This window comes from Sciurus vulgaris (assembly GCF_902686455.1).
Source record: "Sciurus vulgaris genome assembly, chromosome: X".
Lineage (NCBI taxonomy): Eukaryota > Metazoa > Chordata > Mammalia > Rodentia > Sciuridae > Sciurus > Sciurus vulgaris.
In genome coordinates this window covers 138210822-138227519 of record NC_136471.1, presented here as the reverse complement: position 1 = coordinate 138227519, position 16698 = coordinate 138210822, and the positions used below count along the sequence as shown (strand labels likewise).

Here is a 16698-nt window from a genome sequence, read left to right as displayed (position 1 = left end):
GTGGCCCAGTGGTCAGTGCCCCTGGGGTCAATCCCTAACCCCCTCCCCCAATCACACTTTAAAGGGGCACATTCGTGTGAGCTGGCCAGGGGCGGTGGGCGGGGCCTGGCTCTGGGCAGGTGGAGGCGGCCCTGGGCAGGTGGAGGCGGCCCTGGGTGAGCGCGGGCAGCTGGGCCAAGCCATTGCAACAGCAGGGATTTGTTCCAGGGCTCGACGAGTGGTCTGCGGTCTGACCTGGGTTGAGTGACAGCCCGAGGGGGCAAGAGGGGAGGATTGGCAGCCGCACCCCTGGCCTGGGCCCCTGGTCACCCAGGCCGGGAGGAAGTGGGTCCAGGGTGTGGCCGGTGCTGGGAGGATCCCTTCCCCCTGCGAGGGGCCGCCGGCTGGCTGGAGCCAGGACGAGGGCCACTCGCGGTGAGAGGCCCTCGCTTCGGGGAAGGACAACGCTCCCGGGAACACTCCGTCCCTTTGCTGACCAGGTGCTCAGCGATCAAAGGCCGCCGGCCCGGCCACCGGATGTCGCAATCCGAGCGGAGCTCAAGCGCCCGCTTGAGTGGCGGGGCTCCTGGGTGACCCGGTGAGCAGCAGCGCAGGGCTGCGGGCAGTGCGCGTCCCCGGGGGTCCCCGCCCACCGATTGTCCAGCATCCTCGGTGACCCCTTGGGGGCCTGCGGCCCCGCAGTCCCGCGCGGGCGCCGACCCCGGATCCTGCCCGCCCCGCGGAGCCCAGGCTGCCTCCCGAGCTGGGGGCGGGGTCTGCGACAGGTCTGCTCCGGAGGCCGCGCCTCCCTCCTCCCGCGGAGGCCTGAGGGCCTCCAATCGCAGGCGGCCCAGTGCGCTGAGGAGTGCGAGGCCGCGCGCCGCCGGGAACTCCGCGGGCCGAGGTACGGGCCGGTCTGTCCCTGCGGGAGGGGCTGCGGCGCCGGGCGGCAGTGACCGCAGTCCGAACGAGGAGGGCCGGGACCCCCTCCTGCCGCTCAGGCCGCCAGGGTCTCAGGGACGGGCTTCCGGGGCCGGGTCGGCGGGAGGCCTCCAAGGCCGACCCCTGGACAGAGCCTGGGCGCCGGAGGCCCGCTGGCGGCGGTTCCCAGCGCCGGGAATTCTCGGTCAGAACTGCAGAAGCGGCTGCGGCCGGGCAGCTCCGCGCTCTGCGGGGGCGGGAAGGGCAGGGCCAGGCCGGCCAGGCCGGTAAGCAGGAGGGACGTCGCGGCACGCCATGCCTTCATCACCGGAAGGCTATGCGTTGACTGTCCACCCCGGTCACGCAGAGCACCCGCCCTGGACCAGCCTGCCCCGCAACCACCTGGGCCATTGGCCTGCATCCCTCCCCCAGCCTGTGGGGTGGACGTTACAACTTCCTCTCCTTCCCAGCCTGGCCTCCGGCTGTGAGGACAGGCAGAGATCGGAGGAGCAGGTGTGCGGGCATCGCTGGACCCAACAGGTGTGTGGTCAGGGAAAGACTGGGAGGCTGGGGAGAACCGTGTGGCCTCCCTGTCTGACCCAAGCCTTGTTCACGAAGGGGAACAGGGGACGTTAGGGGTGTAGGAACTGTGCCAGTGTGAGGGTGAGGTCCAGGGGTCAGGGTGGTGGGGCCAGTCCCCTGTGTCAGGACCTAGTGTGGAGGTTCTGGGGACAAGACAGTCCCCTGTGTCAGGACCTGGTGTGGAGGGCCTGGGGACACGACAGTCCCCTGTGTCAGGATCTGGTGTGGAGGGTTTGGGGACAAGACAGTCCCCTGTGACACGACCTGGTGTGGAGGGTCTGGGGACAAGACAGTCCCCTGTGTCAGGACCTGGTGTGGAGGGCCTGGGGACACGACAGTCCCCAGTGTCAGGACCTGGTGTGGAGGGCCTGGGGACACGACAGTCCCCTGTGTCAGGAACTGGTGTGGAGGGTCTGGGGACAAGACAGTCCCCTGTGTCAGGACCTGGTGTGGAGGGTCTGGGGACAAGACAGTCCCCAGTGTCAGGACCTGGTGTGGAGGATCTGGGCACAAGACAGTCCCCAGTGTCAGGAACTGGTGTGGAGGGTCTGGGGACAAGACAGTCCCCAGTGTCAGGACCTGGTGTAGAGTGTCTGGGGACAAGACAGTCCCCTGTGTCAGGACCTGGTGTGGAGGGTCTGGGGACAAGACATTCCCCTGTGTCAGGACCTGATGTGGAGGGTCTGGGGACAAGACATTCCCCTGTGTCAGGACCTGGTGTGGAGGGCCTGGGGACACGACATTCCCCTGTGTCAGGACCTGGTGTGGAGGGTCTGGGGACAAGAGAGTCTCTTGTGTCAGGACCTGGTGTGGAAGGTCTGGGGACAAGACAGTCCCCAGTGTCAGGACCTGGTGTGGAGGGTCTGGGGACAAGACAGTCCCCTGTGTCAGGACCTGGTGTGGAGGGTCTGGGGACAAGACAGTCCCCTGTGTCAGGACCTGGTGTGGAGGGTCTGGGGACAAGACAGTCCCCTGTGTCAGGACCTGGTGTGGAGTGTCTGGGGACAAGACAGTCCCCTGTGTCTGGATCTTGTGTGTTGGGTCTGGGGACAAGACAGTTCCTTGGGCCAGGACCTGGTGTGGAGGGTTTGGGGATAAGACAGTCCCCAGTGTCAGGACCTGGTTCGGAGGGTCTGGGGATAAGAGAGGCTCCTGTGTCAGGACCTGGTGTGGAGGGTCTGGGGACAGGACAGTCCCCAGTGTCAGGGCCTGGTGTGGAGGGTCTGGGGACAAGACTGTCCCCAGTGTCAGGACCTGGTGTGGAGGGTTTGGGGACAAGACAGTCCCCTGTGACACGACCTGGTGTGGAGGGTCTGGGGACAAGACAGTCCCCTGTGTCAGGACCTGGTGTGGAGGGCCTGGGGACATGACAGTCCCCTGTGTCAGGAACTGGTGTGGAGGGTCTGGGGACAAGACAGTCCCCAGTGTCAGGACCTGGTGTGGAGGGTCTGGGGACACGACAGTCCCCTGTGTCAGGAACTGGTGTGGAGGGTCTGGGGACAAGACAGTCCCCTGTGTCAGGACCTGGTGTGGAGGGTCTGGGGACAAGACAGTCCCCAGTGTCAGGACCTGGTGTGGAGGATCTGGGCACAAGACAGTCCCCAGTGTCAGGAACTGGTGTGGAGGGTCTGGGGACAAGACAGTCCCCAGTGTCAGGACCTGGTGTAGAGTGTCTGGGGACAAGACAGTCCCCTGTGTCAGGACCTGGTGTGGAGGGTCTGGGGACAAGACATTCCCCTGTGTCAGGACCTGATGTGGAGGGTCTGGGGACAAGACATTCCCCTGTGTCAGGACAGTCCCCAGTGTCAGGGCCTGGTGTGGAGGGTCTGGGGACAAGACAGTCCCCTGTGTCAGGACCTGGTGTGGAGGATCTGGGCACAAGACAGTCCCCAGTGTCAGGACCTGGTTCGGAGGGTCTGGGGATAAGAGAGGCTCCTGTGTCAGGAACTGGTGTAGAGGGTCTGGGGACAAGACAGTCCCCTGTGTCAGGACCTGGTGTGGAGGATCTGGGCACAAGACAGTCCCCAGTGTCAGGACCTGGTTCGGAGGGTCTGGGGATAAGAGAGGCTCCTGTGTCAGGACCTGGTGTGGAAGGTCTGGGGACAAGACAGTCCCCAGTGTCAGGACCTGGTTCGGAGGGTCTGGGGACAAGACAGTCCCCTGTGTCAGGACCTGGTGTGGAGTGTCTGGGGACAAGACAGTCCCCAGTGTCAGGACCTGGTGTGGAGTGTCTGGGGACAAGACAGTCCCCTGTGTCAGGACCTGGTGTGGAGGGTCTGGGGACAAGACATTCCCCTGTGTCAGGACCTGATGTGGAGGGTCTGGGGACAAGACATTCCCCTGTGTCAGGACCTGGTGTGGAGGGTCTGGGGACAAGACAGTCCCCTGTGACACGACCTGGTGTGGAGGGTCTGGGGACAAGACAGTCCCCAGTGTCAGGACCTGGTGTGGAGGGTCTGGGGATAAGAGAGGCTCCTGTGTCAGGACCTGGTGTGGAGGGTCTGGGGACAGGACAGTCCCCTGTGTCAGGGCCTGGTGTGGAGGGTCTGGGGACAAGACTGTCCCCAGTGTCAGGGCCTGGTGTGGAGGGTCTGGGGACAAGACAGTCCCCTGTGTCAGGACCTGGTGTGGAGGGTCTGGGGATAAGAGAGGCTCCTGTGTCAGGACCTGGTGTGGAGGGTCTGGGGACAGGACAGTCCCCTGTGTCAGGGCCTGGTGTGGAGGGTCTGGGGACAAGACTGTCCCCAGTGTCAGGACCTGGTGTGGAGGGTCTGGGGACAAGACAGTCCCCTGTGTCAGGACCTGGTGTGGAGTGTCTGGGGACAAGACCGTCCCCTGTGTCTGGATCTTGTGTGTTGGGTCTGGGGACAAGACAGTTCCTTGGGCCAGGACCTGGTGTGGAGGGTCTGGGGACAAGACAGTCCCCAGTGTCAGGACCTGGTGTGGAGGGTCTGGGGACAAGACAGTCCCCAGTGTCAGGACCTGGTGTGGAGGGTCTGGGGATAAGAGAGGCTCCTGTGTCAGGACCTGGTGTGGAGGGTCTGGGGACAGGACAGTCCCCAGTGTCGGGACCTGGTGTGGAGGGTCTGCGGACAGGACAGTCCTGTGTCAGGACCTGGTGTGATGGAGGACCTGGGCATGTGTGATGGTGTTCAGTGTCCGGGTGAGTTTCAGGCGTCTGGGGATGTGGGGACAAACCTCATTGTTGGGACCTTGTATTGTCTTTAGTGCTGACATTGTTTGCATCCATGCATCCATCCATTCATCTCATCTCCCCACACATCCCTTCACCATCTGTTTGTGCATCCATCCCTTCTGTCCACCCATCCATCAGTCATCCACCCACCATCCACTCTGATCTGTGCTTCCATTCCCCATCTGTCCACTCATCCATTCAAACATCCATCCATCCACCCATGCACTCACTCATCCATTTGTCCATCCACTCACCCACTGTCTATCCACCCGTCTACCTGTCCATCTACCCACCCACCCAGCCACTCATCTATCCACCCACTTTTTTGTACCTATATACCCACTATTTACCCACCCAGCTAGCTGCACATCCACTCACCCCTCTGTCTATCCATTCATCCACTCTGATCTGTCTCTGCATCCATCCACCCATCTCTCCATTCCCCATCTACCGACCTATCCAAACATCCATCAAAACATACATTCACCCACCCATCCATCCACCCATCCATCCACCCATCCACCCATCCTTCCATCCATCCAATCATCTACCCATCTAATCATCCACCCATCCGCCCATCCATCCATCCATCCATCCATCCACCCATCCATCCACCCATCCACCCATCCATCCATCCATCCTTCATCCATCCATCCACTCGTCCATCCATACATCTGTCCACCTACCCATCCTCTCATCCACCCATCCACCCATCCATCCGTCATCCATCCATCCATCCATCCTCCATCCATCCACTCTCACCCATCTGCTCGTCTGTCCACCCATCCAATCACCCATCTATCTGTCCATCTGCCCACCTACCCATCCACCCACTATCAACCACCCACCCACCCAGCTACTCATCTGCCAATCCTTCATCCATCCCCTGACTCACCAGTGGCCATTTTTATCCTGTTCACAAGTTATAAAATTGAGAACAAACCTGGAGAACCCTTAATGCTGACTTGACTGCTGACTAGCTGAGGATTTGGGGGGGACTCACAGGGTCTGAGTTCCACCAACGGGCAGGGCACAGGCCTGTGGGCAGGCGGGGTGTGGTGCTGAGTGGTTCAGGAACCAGCTCTGTAGAAGAAAAGGCACGTGCGTCCGTGTGTGGTCCACCCCACGTGAGCAGGTGGGAGGGACGGGTGTATATGTGGTCCACCTCAGGTGAGCTGAGCTGGTGGGAGGACAGGCACCATGCCATTGAGCAGGGTCAGCTGTACGTCAGCACATGTATGAAGTCGTGACTCGCAGCAGCTGTTGGCGTAACCTGCCCCAGAGGCGTGCGCGTCTGCACTCGCATCGAAGGTTCATAGCACACGACCAGCTGAAACCAGACAGCTTTAGCTGGGGTTGTAGCTCAGTGGTAGAGTGACTGCCTAGCTACTGGACTCCACGATAGGGGACAGGGCAGGCCACTCACCAGGCACCAGGGTCCAGGACTGCAGGGTGGCTTCACATGTCGTCCTCTCCCTGTGTCTGCAGGATCGTCCCTCTATGTGCATCTGTGTCCTCATCTCCTCTTCGTACAAGGACCCTGTTGGGTCAGGGCCACCCTGGGGACCTCACTGTACCCCCATAACCTCTGTAAAGACCCGTCTCCACACACAGGCATGTCCCAAGGTCCTGGGGTCAGGGCCACCCTGGGGACCTCACTGTACCCCCATAACCTCTGTAAAGACCCGTCTCCACACACAGGCATGTCCCAAGGTCCTGGGGTCAGGGCCACCCTGGGGACCTCACTGTACCCCCATAACCTCTGTAAAGACCTGTCTCCACACTAGGTATGTCCCAAGGTCTTGGGGTCAGGGCCACCCTGGGGACCTCACTGCACCTCAGTCACCTCTGTAAAGACCCGTCTCCACACACAGGCATGTCCCAAAGTCCTGGGGTCAGGGCCACCCTGGGGACCTCACTGCACCTCAGTCACCTCTGTAAAGACCCCTCTCCACACACAGGCATGTCCCAAGGTCCTGGGGTCAGGGCCACCCTGGGGACCTCACTGCTCCTCGGTCACCTCTGTAAAGACCCGTCTCCACACACAGGCATGTCCCAAGGTCCTGTGGTCAGGGCCACCCTGGGGACCTCACTGCACCTCAGTCACCTCTGTAAAGACCCGTCTCCACACTAGGCATGTCCCAAGGTCCTGGGGTCAGGACCACCCTGGGGACCTCACTGTACCTCCATCACCTCTGTAAAGACCCCTCTCCACACTAGGCATGTCCCAAGGTCCTGGGGTCAGGGCCACCCTGTGGACCTCACTGCACCTCAGTCACCTCTGCAAAGACCCCTCTCCACACACAGGCATGCCCCAAGTTCCTGGGGTCAGGGCCACCCTGGGGACCTCACTGCACCTCAGTCACCTCTATAAAGACCCCTCTCCACACAGGCATGTCCCAGGGTCCTGGGGTCAGGGCTGCAGCAGAGGAACTGTAGGGAGACTGTCCTCCCTCCTTTCTCCCTCTCCCCACAGCCACACCCCACCTCTCCCTGCCTCCCGGGGTAAGTCTGTGGGTTGGATTTTCCCCAAGCCAGACTCCCGTGTAAGTAGCATCCTGGCCAAAACCCTCTTTTCCGTCCGCAGGTTTCACAGGGTCAGCTTCCAATGGGTGGGCAGGTGAGCACTCGTGGAAGCTTCCGGAGCCTGCCCTGCACAAACGCCAATGCGGACTGGATGTCAGCGCTGTGTCCCCGGCTCTGGGACGTGCCCCTGCACCACCTCTCCATCCCGGGTGAGGGCGCGCCAGCTGGGCCTCGGGAGGCTGGGGTCGGTTGGCGGGTGCACTCGCGCGCACACGTCACCCCTTCTCTGACTCCGTCACCCAGCCTCACACGACGAGAAGGTGGCTCCCGGGAGACACGGGGCCGTGTAGTCAGGAGGTCAGGGAGAGAGGACCTGAGGTCAGGCCCAGGCCAGAGGCAGACCGAGGAGCAGCAATCGCTGCTGACCACACAGACCTGTGAAGGGGGCCCCGAGTGTCCACCTGGAACCTCAGGACCTGACCTTGTGCGGATAGGATGTTTGCAGACGTGATCAACTTAGAGGTCAAGTTAGCGATCCCAAGATGAGGCCATCCTGGTCAGGTGGCCCTGAGGCCATGGCCGTGTCCTCACAGAGACAGAAGAGGAGCCACAGACACAGAGGAGGAGCCACGTGGAGACGGAGGCAGAGGCTGGAGGGCTGGGGCCACCAGCCCAGGGCCTCCTGGAGCCCAGGAGCTGAAGAGGCAGGAAGGAGCCTCCCTGAGCCCATGGAGGGGGCAGCCCTGGACCCTGACCTCAGCCCCTGCCCTGCAGGCTGGGCAGCTGGCTGCCTGTTGCTGAGCCCCTGGGGTGGCTGTTGGCTCATGGGCGGCCCCTGGAGTGAAGGGCAGAGTCCCGGTGGGTCTGCTCTGCCAGGCGCGTGGGGCATGCCGGTGACCTCGGGACCTGCGCCAGGCGCGTGGGGCGAGAGGGGACCGCGGGGTCGCGGGCATGGCTCCCTGTGTGAGCCTCCCATTTCTCCTCCACGCTGCCTTCGGGAAGCCCAGTGTGCGGTGGGAGAGTTTATTTCAGATCAGACTCGGGCTGGGTCCTGCGGGCAGCCCTGTGATGGGCAGGAGGACGTCTCCTGCTCCTCCCTGGGACGGCTGGACCGTGGGTGTGGCTAGGAGCCGACCCTCCCCAGCCTGGTCACCTGGTCCAGGAGAGTCGGCCCCCAGGGACACGCAGGGACCGGTGGCAGGTGGCTTCAAGGCCTGGAGTTTGCACAGGTCTGCAGGTGGCGTGGGTGGGCGCGGGGTGGTCCTGAGCACTCCACCTACACACCACCGAGGCAGTGGCGTGGCCAGTGGCTGTAAGCGAGCCGTCCACACCGGCATTGGCCAAGTGGACAGTGGCCTTTAAACTCCGTTCACAACAGCAGCAAATGAGGGCGTCGAGGCCAGCAGGGGTCTGGGGAGGAGGGACACGGAAACGCATCTCCAACATGCAGGAATGACGGATCTGTCACCTGCATGGTCAGCTCCAGCGCAGGACCGTCTAAATACGAGGCTGGGCACATCGCACCTGCCAGGAGAAAACGCAGGTTGGCACGTGGCAGACCCAGCAGCAGCTTCCCTGGTGGGTCTCGAAAGCCAGCAGATAAAACCAAGAATCCACGCGTGGGACGGCACCCTGCAGAGGCTCTGTACAGCCAGACGGGCGTGAGGCAGAGTACGCCCGGCGACTGGCACACGCGGAAGCCAGTGGGAAGCAGAAAGCAAGACCCAAGGACATGGTGAGGGCAGAAGGCACATGGCCACACCTGTCATCCCAGCCACTCGGAGGCTGAGGCAGGAGGATGTATGTCAGAGGCCAGCCTCAGCAGCTTAGGGAGACCCTGTCTAGAGATAGAAACTGAGCAGGGCTGGGCGCCGCTCAGTGGTAGAAAGCCCTGGGTCCAGTCCCAGCAGCCCCCGCAGGAGGCGGGAGGGATGCCAGCAGGGGGGATGGGGGTCCTGGGAGTGGGGTCCCTGCGGGCGTGCCTCAGCGGAACCCCCTGTGCACCATCAGGGTGCGCCAGCCAAGCAAAAAAGACCCCCGCAACAGGGAACCCGCCCGCTTGCTGAGGAATCCAGGTGTGGATGAACCGGGAGGCTGGGGCGGGGAGGGGGAGACAGGCCCAGGGGCGGCTTCTCCGGCACCAGGTCCAGGGTTAGGGTTGGGTTAGGGTTAGGGTTAGGGTTAGGGTTAGGGTTAGGGTTAGGGTTAGGGCTAGGGCTAGGGCTAGGGTTAGGGTTAGGGTTAGGGTTAGGGTTAGGGCTAGGGTTAGGGTTAGGGTTAGGGTTGGGTTAGGGCTAGGGCTAGGGTTAGGGTTAGGGTTAGGGTTAGGGTTAGGGCTAGGGCTAGGGTTAGGGTTAGGGTTGGGTTAGGGTTAGGGTTAGGGTTAGGGCTAGGGCTAGGGTTAGGGCTAGGGTTAGGGTTCGAGTTAGGGCTAGGGTTAGGGTTAGGGTTAGGACCTGCACCAGGTCCGCCTGACCGCGCCGCGGATGCTCAGGAAAGGCAGCTCAGCCGCCGGCACAGCTGGGCGCCACTTTTGGGGACTCACAGGACAGGAGGACGTGCTCGGAGGACAGACAGGCCGACCCTCCGACACATGGCCGCACACAGGTGGCTGGAATCATGCACGGCAGCCTCAGAGGTGACCAAGCTCTTCACGCTACGCTCTCGCTTGTCGCATTCAGCGGCTCACTTCCCGGGCTGGTGTAGCAGATGGCCATCACCAGGGGCCTGGGTTCTTGGGGGTTCACGCCCCCCAGCCTGGACGGGAGGCCGTTCCCAGGGCTGCTCCCTCCAGGGCTCCAGGAGGCTCCTTCGCGCCTCTCCAGCTCCTGGGGTCCCTGGGCTGGTGGCCCCAGCCCTCCAGCCTCTGCCTCCGTCTCCACGTGGCTCCTCCTCTGTGTCTGTGTCTCCTCTTCTGTCTCTTGTGAGGACACGGCCATGGCCTCAGGGCCACCTCCCCAGGAGGGACTCCTCTCAGGCCCCTAACCTGTTACACCTGCAGACCTATGTCCACCCCGGGCCATGCCCAGGCTGCAGGTGGTCTCTCTGGGCGCTGTCCCCGGCCGTGTGTGCTCCCCGTGCAGCTCCTGGCCTGCAGCCTGGGGACTGATGGCCGTCCCCGTTTCTTCCCACAGGAAGCCACGACACCATGACCTACTGTCTGAACAGGAAGTCCCCTGTGTCCCACCGCGAGTCCCGCCTGCTGCAGCTGATGAGCAAGGTGGCCCCGTGCGTCACGCGCCCCATGGTGCTGAAGTGGTCTGTCACACAGGTAGGGGCCGCGTGGGCGTGGGGGGTGGACGGCGGTGGCGTTGCCTAGCGCGAGGTGGTGGGTGCCCAGGGCTGCGCTTGCCTCACGCAGGAGACGGGAGGGAGAAGGAGGCCTCCTGCCCACCTGGCAGCCGCCCCAGGTGGTGGGGACGAAAGGTGTCGTCACTGGCGGCGTCACAGTGGACGTGTTGGCCGCCGGCTGAGAGGGCTGGGGCAGGGGTGCGCCTGGTGCCGGCTGAGGGGACACGCCGTCCTCCTGTGGCCCCGCCCCGCTGAGCCTCCCTGCTCCTCCTGGGCTTGGTCAGCCGTGGTGTCCACTCCCAGGGGCAGAGGGAGCCACGCTGCAGGGTCCTAAGGAAGTGGCCCAGGATGGAGGCGCATCTCCTCCGGCGTCTCTGCTTTCGCCTGGTTCACCTCCGCCTGCACCCAGCCTGCTGCCCGGGGTGGGGCAGGTGCGCCAAGAACCGGGAGGGCGTCGATCTCGGCGCTGGGCAGAAGGGGCCTCCTGGAGGCTCCTGCCGGAGGCCCAGCCAGCCTCAGCAACACCTGGCAAGGCCTGGAGGGGGTCTCTGCCCATTCCGGGCCCAGGTCGGCAGGAAGCGGGCCCACCCTGGAGAGGAGCCTCACCCACTGCCTCCTCTGCCTCCGTCAGGGCCAGCGGGTGACAAAAGGCTTGTGTGCCCGGCTGTCCCGGGGACACTGGGCTGGCTTCAGCAGCCAGCTCTGTCCTGCAGAGTGAGTCCTATAATCCTGGGGGCAGCAGGAGTGGGGGATCTGCAGGGCGGGGGCTGAGCACCTGTCGGGGTCACACCTGAGGGAGGGCGTCTCCCTCACCTGTCAGGGTCATACCTGCGGGGGGGCGTCTCACTCTCCTCTCGGGGTCACACCTGAGGGAGGGCGTCTCCCTCACCTGTCAGGGTCATACCTGCGGGGGGGCGTCTCCCTCTCCTCTCGGGGTCACACCTGCGGGAGGGCGTCTCGCCCTGGGGCTTTGGGTCCCCAGCTGCCAAGGGTCCTGCTGCAGCTGCCCAGGCTGCCCCGGGAGTCCACCCTGAGGACGTCCCCACACGTGGATACAGAGGGACAGGAGGTGGGCTTTGTGTCCATGGGCTCAGGAGCCGCCTGGCGGGCAGTGGGGCGGGGCAGAGGAGAGAGGCCCTCCTAGGCCTCAGCAGGTGCCTGGAGCGGGTGGCCACAGCCTCCTGGCCAGCTGGAATCCCTCCGGCACCGTCACGGGGTCCCCACGTCCGGCCACAAGGCCCGGCGAGGGTTGCGTCAGGATTCGGGGCTCTGCGGCCGGTCCACACTCCCTGTCACTCATACACCCGCCCAAGTCCAAAGCCCCTGGCCTGCGCCTCGGGGGCCAGGTGCAGCGTGGTCACGATCCCAGGTGCTCGTGGGGGCGGGCAGGGCCCGGGTTCTGGCTGGGTCTCTGTGCACACAGGTGGCGGGGCACCTGGGGCCTGGCCTCCGTGTAGGTCGCAATCGAGGTCCCTCGGGCCCTGGTCACTCTGTCCGTCCATGGAAGGGCCCTCGGGCCAAGGGCAGTGAATGTAGCCCTTCCCTGGACGCCCAGAGGGAGTGGGGTGCTCCTGTGAGCGGCGCCACCCTGGGGCTGTCCGTCCCCACTGTGACCTGCCAGGAGGAGACGCCCTCCCGCAGGTGTGACCCCGACAGGTGAGGGAGACGCCCCCCCTGCAGGTGTGACCCCGATAGGTGAGGGAGACGCCCTCCCACAGGTGTGACCCCGACAGGTGAGGGAAATGCCCCCCCTGCAGGTGTGACCCTGACAGGTGAGGGAGACGCCCTCCCGCAGGTGTGACCCCGACAGGTGAGGGAGACGCCCTCCCGCAGGTGTGACCCCGACAGGTGAGGGAGACGCCCTCCCGCAGGTGTGACCCCGACAGGTGAGGGAGACGCCCTCCTGCTATAGCCCTCCACGGTGCTATCCTGGCGTCCAAGGGTCAGGACCCGGGCCGCCGGGGGCTGGCTGGATCCAGGCCGTGGGCCCCTTCCCAGAGACCTTTGGGGATGCAGGCGACCGTGACTCCAGGACGCCTCCGAATTCAGGGTCGGGGTCCAGGGGTGCGTCCACAGCAGGTTGGGGTGGGGTGAAGCCCTGGACGGCCGGCAGGCCCAGGCGGTGCAGGTGAGGCCGGCTCCCTGCAGTGGGCTTCCCCAGGCAGGGCCGGGCGGCTCGGGTCCCCGCGCGCAGCACACAAGCCGGTGGATGCACAGCGGTGACATCGCGCAGGGCCACCCTAGGTGCCTAGGTGGGCAACCCCAGCGCCTTCCTGAGTCCCAGGGACAGGGCGACTCGCCCAGGAGGGCGGCGCCTGCTGGCCCGGGCAGAGACGATGGGGCCTCTGTCGCAGGCGCTGGACGTCACTGAGCAGCTGGACGCCGGGGTGCGGTACCTGGACCTGCGCATCGCGCACATGCTGCAGGGCTCGGAGAAGAACCTGCACTTCGTGCACATGGTGTACACGACCGCGCTGGTGGAGGTAGGGGCGGGGCCTGGAGGCCGGGCGGAGCAGGAGGCGCCGCCCAGGGGGCGGGGCGGCCATGGCGGGCCCAGGGGACGGGGCTGGAAGCGCAGTCCAGGGGCGGGGCGACCACCGCAGGTCCGGTCCAGGGGGCAGACCCGGGCGATGGCTGCCTGGCGTCCCACCCGTGTGCCTGCTGAGCGTGCGCAGCGTCGCTGGGCCTGGCAGTCTCTCCCCGGCCTCAGGCTTCCCTACATCCAGCACATTTGCAGAAGCGGGTGAACCAGCCTTGAGCCCGTTTGGCTTTTCTCAATCCATTCTCCTTCCGGATGCCGGAGGCTTCCTGAAGTCTGAAGAGCACACGTGGCCGTCCTCCCAAACCCTGCCGGCAGCTCCCTGTGTCCGCGATACACGCCTCCCAGGACCCCTGGGGTCCAGAGGCACTGACTGTGGGTCACTCTGCACCCGCTGGCATGGCTCAGGCCCACAGCCTCAGGACCCCACACCTTCTACTCACAGAGCCTTCTGTGTGGAATGTGCTCGTACATACACCGGCACATGCATATGCACGCATGCACGTGTGTGACACAGGCACACACACAGACACCTAGACACACATGCATGCACACAGACATGCACAAACACGTGCAGGTAGACACATGCACGTGTGATGCAGACACAGACATGCATGCACCCATGTACACAGGTGCAGAACACAGATCCAGATCCAGACATACACATGTGCTGACATGCACTATCAGACGTGCATGCACGCAGAATGCACATATAGGCAGGTATACAGATGTGGATACAGGCATGTGTGTGCACACACACGGACACGTGCACATACACATGTGTGCACAGATACATACGCACATGTAACACCAATACAGATGTGTACACATCCACCCACACGTGGAGGACAGATTCAGATCCAGATCCAGATCCAGACATGCACAGGTGCTGACACGCACCCATAGATGTGCATGCACACAGACACAAGTGGACACAGGCACTCACTCGAATGAACAGACATGCCTGTGCACGCAGGAACAGGCGCTTCCCCGCTGAGAGCCCGGGCTGCCCTCCTCTGGCGGGCTCTTCCCTCCTGCTGGCACCCCTTCCCCACCCTCACCCTGGAGGCTGTGGCTTCAGCCGTGTCCCCTGGGCAGCTCCGCCTCCCGCCTCCCGCCTGCAGCACAGGAGGCACACCTGCCAGTGGGCGGGCCCTGGAAGCCCCGTGTCCCGGGAGGCTCCTGGCCTCTGTTGCCCTCTGGGCACGTCTGAGTGCTGGCTCCTCACCCAGGACACCCTCACGGAGATCTCAGAGTGGCTGGAGCAGCACCCCCGGGAGGTGGTCATCCTGGCCTGCAGGAACTTCGAGGGGATGACGGAGGACCTGCACGAGTACCTGGTCGCCTGCATCAAGAACATCTTTGGGGACATGCTGTGCCCCCGAGGGGTGAGGAGGGTGGCCGCCCCAGGCACCGCAGGCCCGTGTGCAAGCCTAGCCTGGCAGAGCAAGCCGGTCTTCCCGCTTCTTGCTTCCCTGAGAGCGGCCGGCTGCCCGGCGTGGAGGGCGTCTGGGGTGGGCGCGCAGCAATGTGCTGGTCTGCCTCTCCCGCTGGGCACTCGCGTGTCGGGCTGTCCTCTCCCGGCGCCCAGCCAGGACTCAGCCTCGGTGCTGACTTGGGTCCAGAGAGGATGCGGCTGCTCTCCAGCTGCTGGGGGCTCCTGCCTGTGGTGGTGCCTGGCCCTGTCTGCGCTCAGCATCCTCCTTGGACAGCACAGGGCACCCCTGAAGGGATTAGGGCCTGCCCCCTCCAGAGTGACCGCATGTCGCCGATGACACCTGAAAGCCTGTTTGTAGTGAGGTCCTGGGGGGGGACTTGGAGCACGGGCTGGGGACACAGGTGGCCCCTCAGCACAGCCAGGGGTCAGCAGCGTCCTGCATGGGCCTGTCACTGCAGGTCCCGCCCTGGGCCCCAAGGGCCCACTAAGCCACGGTGTCACCTCTGAGCCACAGTGCCAGGGTTGGCGCCACCCCACACCCGGCACCCAGTGACCCTGGTCCCTTGCAGGAGCTGCCGACGCTGCGGCAGCTGTGGGCGCGGGGCCAGCAGGTCCTGCTGTCCTACGAGGACGAGGCCTCCGTGCGCCGGCACCCGGAGCTCTGGCCCGGAATCCCCTACTGGTGGGGCAACAAGGTGAAGACGGAGGCCCTGATCCGCTACCTGGAGGCCATGAAGAGCTGCGGCCGCCCGGGTAGGAGGCGCCCGGCCGGTGACGGCTTTCGGTCGGCAGCGGAGGGATTCTGGGGGGCGGGCGGGCCCAGCGTCCTCACGCTCCTGTGTCCTGCAGGGGGTCTGTTCGTGGCTGGCACCAACCTCACGGAGAACCTGGAGTACGTCCTGGCGCACCCGTCCGCGTCCCTGAAGAGGGTGACGCTGCCCAGCCTGCCCGCGCTCAGCGCCTGGGTCCGCCAGCAGTGCCCGGGGCCCGGCGCCCGCTGCACCAACATCATCGCGGGCGACTTCGTGGGCGCGGGCAGCTTCGTCGGCGACGTCGTCGGCCTCAACCAGAAGCTGCTGAGGTGCTGACCGGCCCCTCGCCGGCGCGCGGCAGCCTCGCGCACCTGACCACCGAGGCTGCGGCGCGTCGCCCCGGACCCGGCGAGAGGGCCGGTCTGCGCAGCCTCCTCCCCGACGTGGACAAGCCCCTGGGCCCCAGCAGCGCTGCTGTCCGGTGTCTCGGTCAGGACGGGTCCAGCGGGCTTGTCCTGGCCAGCCACGACCATCAGGAGGGTCCATGTGCCATGGTTAGCCACAGCCATCAGGACGGGCCGGCGGGCGTGCCTGGACACCGAGGCCTACTCCACCAGAAGCATCACCTGTGGACGGACGTGGGCGCTGCCTTCCCCACCGTGGGCGGGAGCCAGGACAGGGTCAGGACGCCTCCTCTCCGTGCGCTCAGAGGGCCGGTCTTGATCGCCTGGGGGCAGTGGTCAGCCTGGGAAGTGCACAGGCTCCTGGGCAGGTGGGGTGCGGAGCTGCAGAGGCTCTTGCAGCAGTACTGGGCGCCTGGCTCTCATCTGACTGACTGATGCCGCCCTTTCCCTGGGCAGCAGGGCTCCGGGGGGCTCTGGTCCACCTTGCTTCTTCCGGCTATTAATGGAGGCCTGAGGGGTGGTCCCTGGGCACCAGGAAGGCTGCCGGGGGAGGTCCTGAGCCTTGGCCTGCCCTGCGTTCCCAGCCCCTGAGAACGATTAAACGGGTCCAAGCCAACATGTCCGCCCTGGTGCCCGACGTCCAGGATCCGAGGGAGCGGTCTGCCCGCCATGGGGGAGAGGCTGCTGCTGGGCCAGGGGTCAGCTCCTGCCCCAGCGAAGCCCACACCATCCCGTGCACCAGACCCCAGCCCCTCCTCTGGGCTCAGAGAGGCCCCCTCCTCTCCCCTGACCACAGAGTCCCCAGCCTCTCCTCTGGGCTCAGAGAGGCCCCCTCCTCTCCCCTGACCACAGAGACCCCAGCCTCTCCTCTGGGCTCAGAGAGGCCCCCTCCTCTCCCCTGACCACAGAGTCCCCAGCCTCTCCTCTGGGCTCAGGGAGGCCCCCTCCTCTCCCCTGACCACAGAGACCCCAGCCTCTCCTCTGGGCTCAGGGAGGCCCCCTCCTCTCCCCTGACCACAGAGACCCCAGCCTCTCCTCTGGGCTCAGGGAGGCCCCCTCCTCTCCCCTGA

General features: G+C 64.7%; 1 protein-coding gene across 2 annotated transcripts; it reads left to right on the top strand.

Annotated features, from left to right (window-relative positions):
• The first annotated feature begins 273 nt into the window (after positions 1-273).
• Positions 274-16173, top strand: PLCXD1 (phosphatidylinositol specific phospholipase C X domain containing 1). 2 transcript variants are annotated; one of them, XM_079125006.1, is made up of 7 exons: positions 274-577; positions 7266-7413; positions 10339-10475; positions 12850-12978; positions 14267-14422; positions 15042-15225; positions 15322-16173. In XM_079125006.1, the coding sequence occupies exons 2-7, from the start codon at positions 7287-7289 to the stop codon at positions 15558-15560; spliced, it is 972 nt and encodes a 323-aa protein (XP_078981132.1). In that variant the 5' UTR covers positions 274-577; positions 7266-7286; the 3' UTR covers positions 15561-16173. The 2 variants fall into 2 exon arrangements, with proteins under 2 accessions (XP_078981132.1, XP_078981131.1); XM_079125005.1 differs by lacking the exon at positions 274-577 and adding an exon at positions 654-883.
• Positions 16174-16698: the final 525 nt, after the last annotated feature.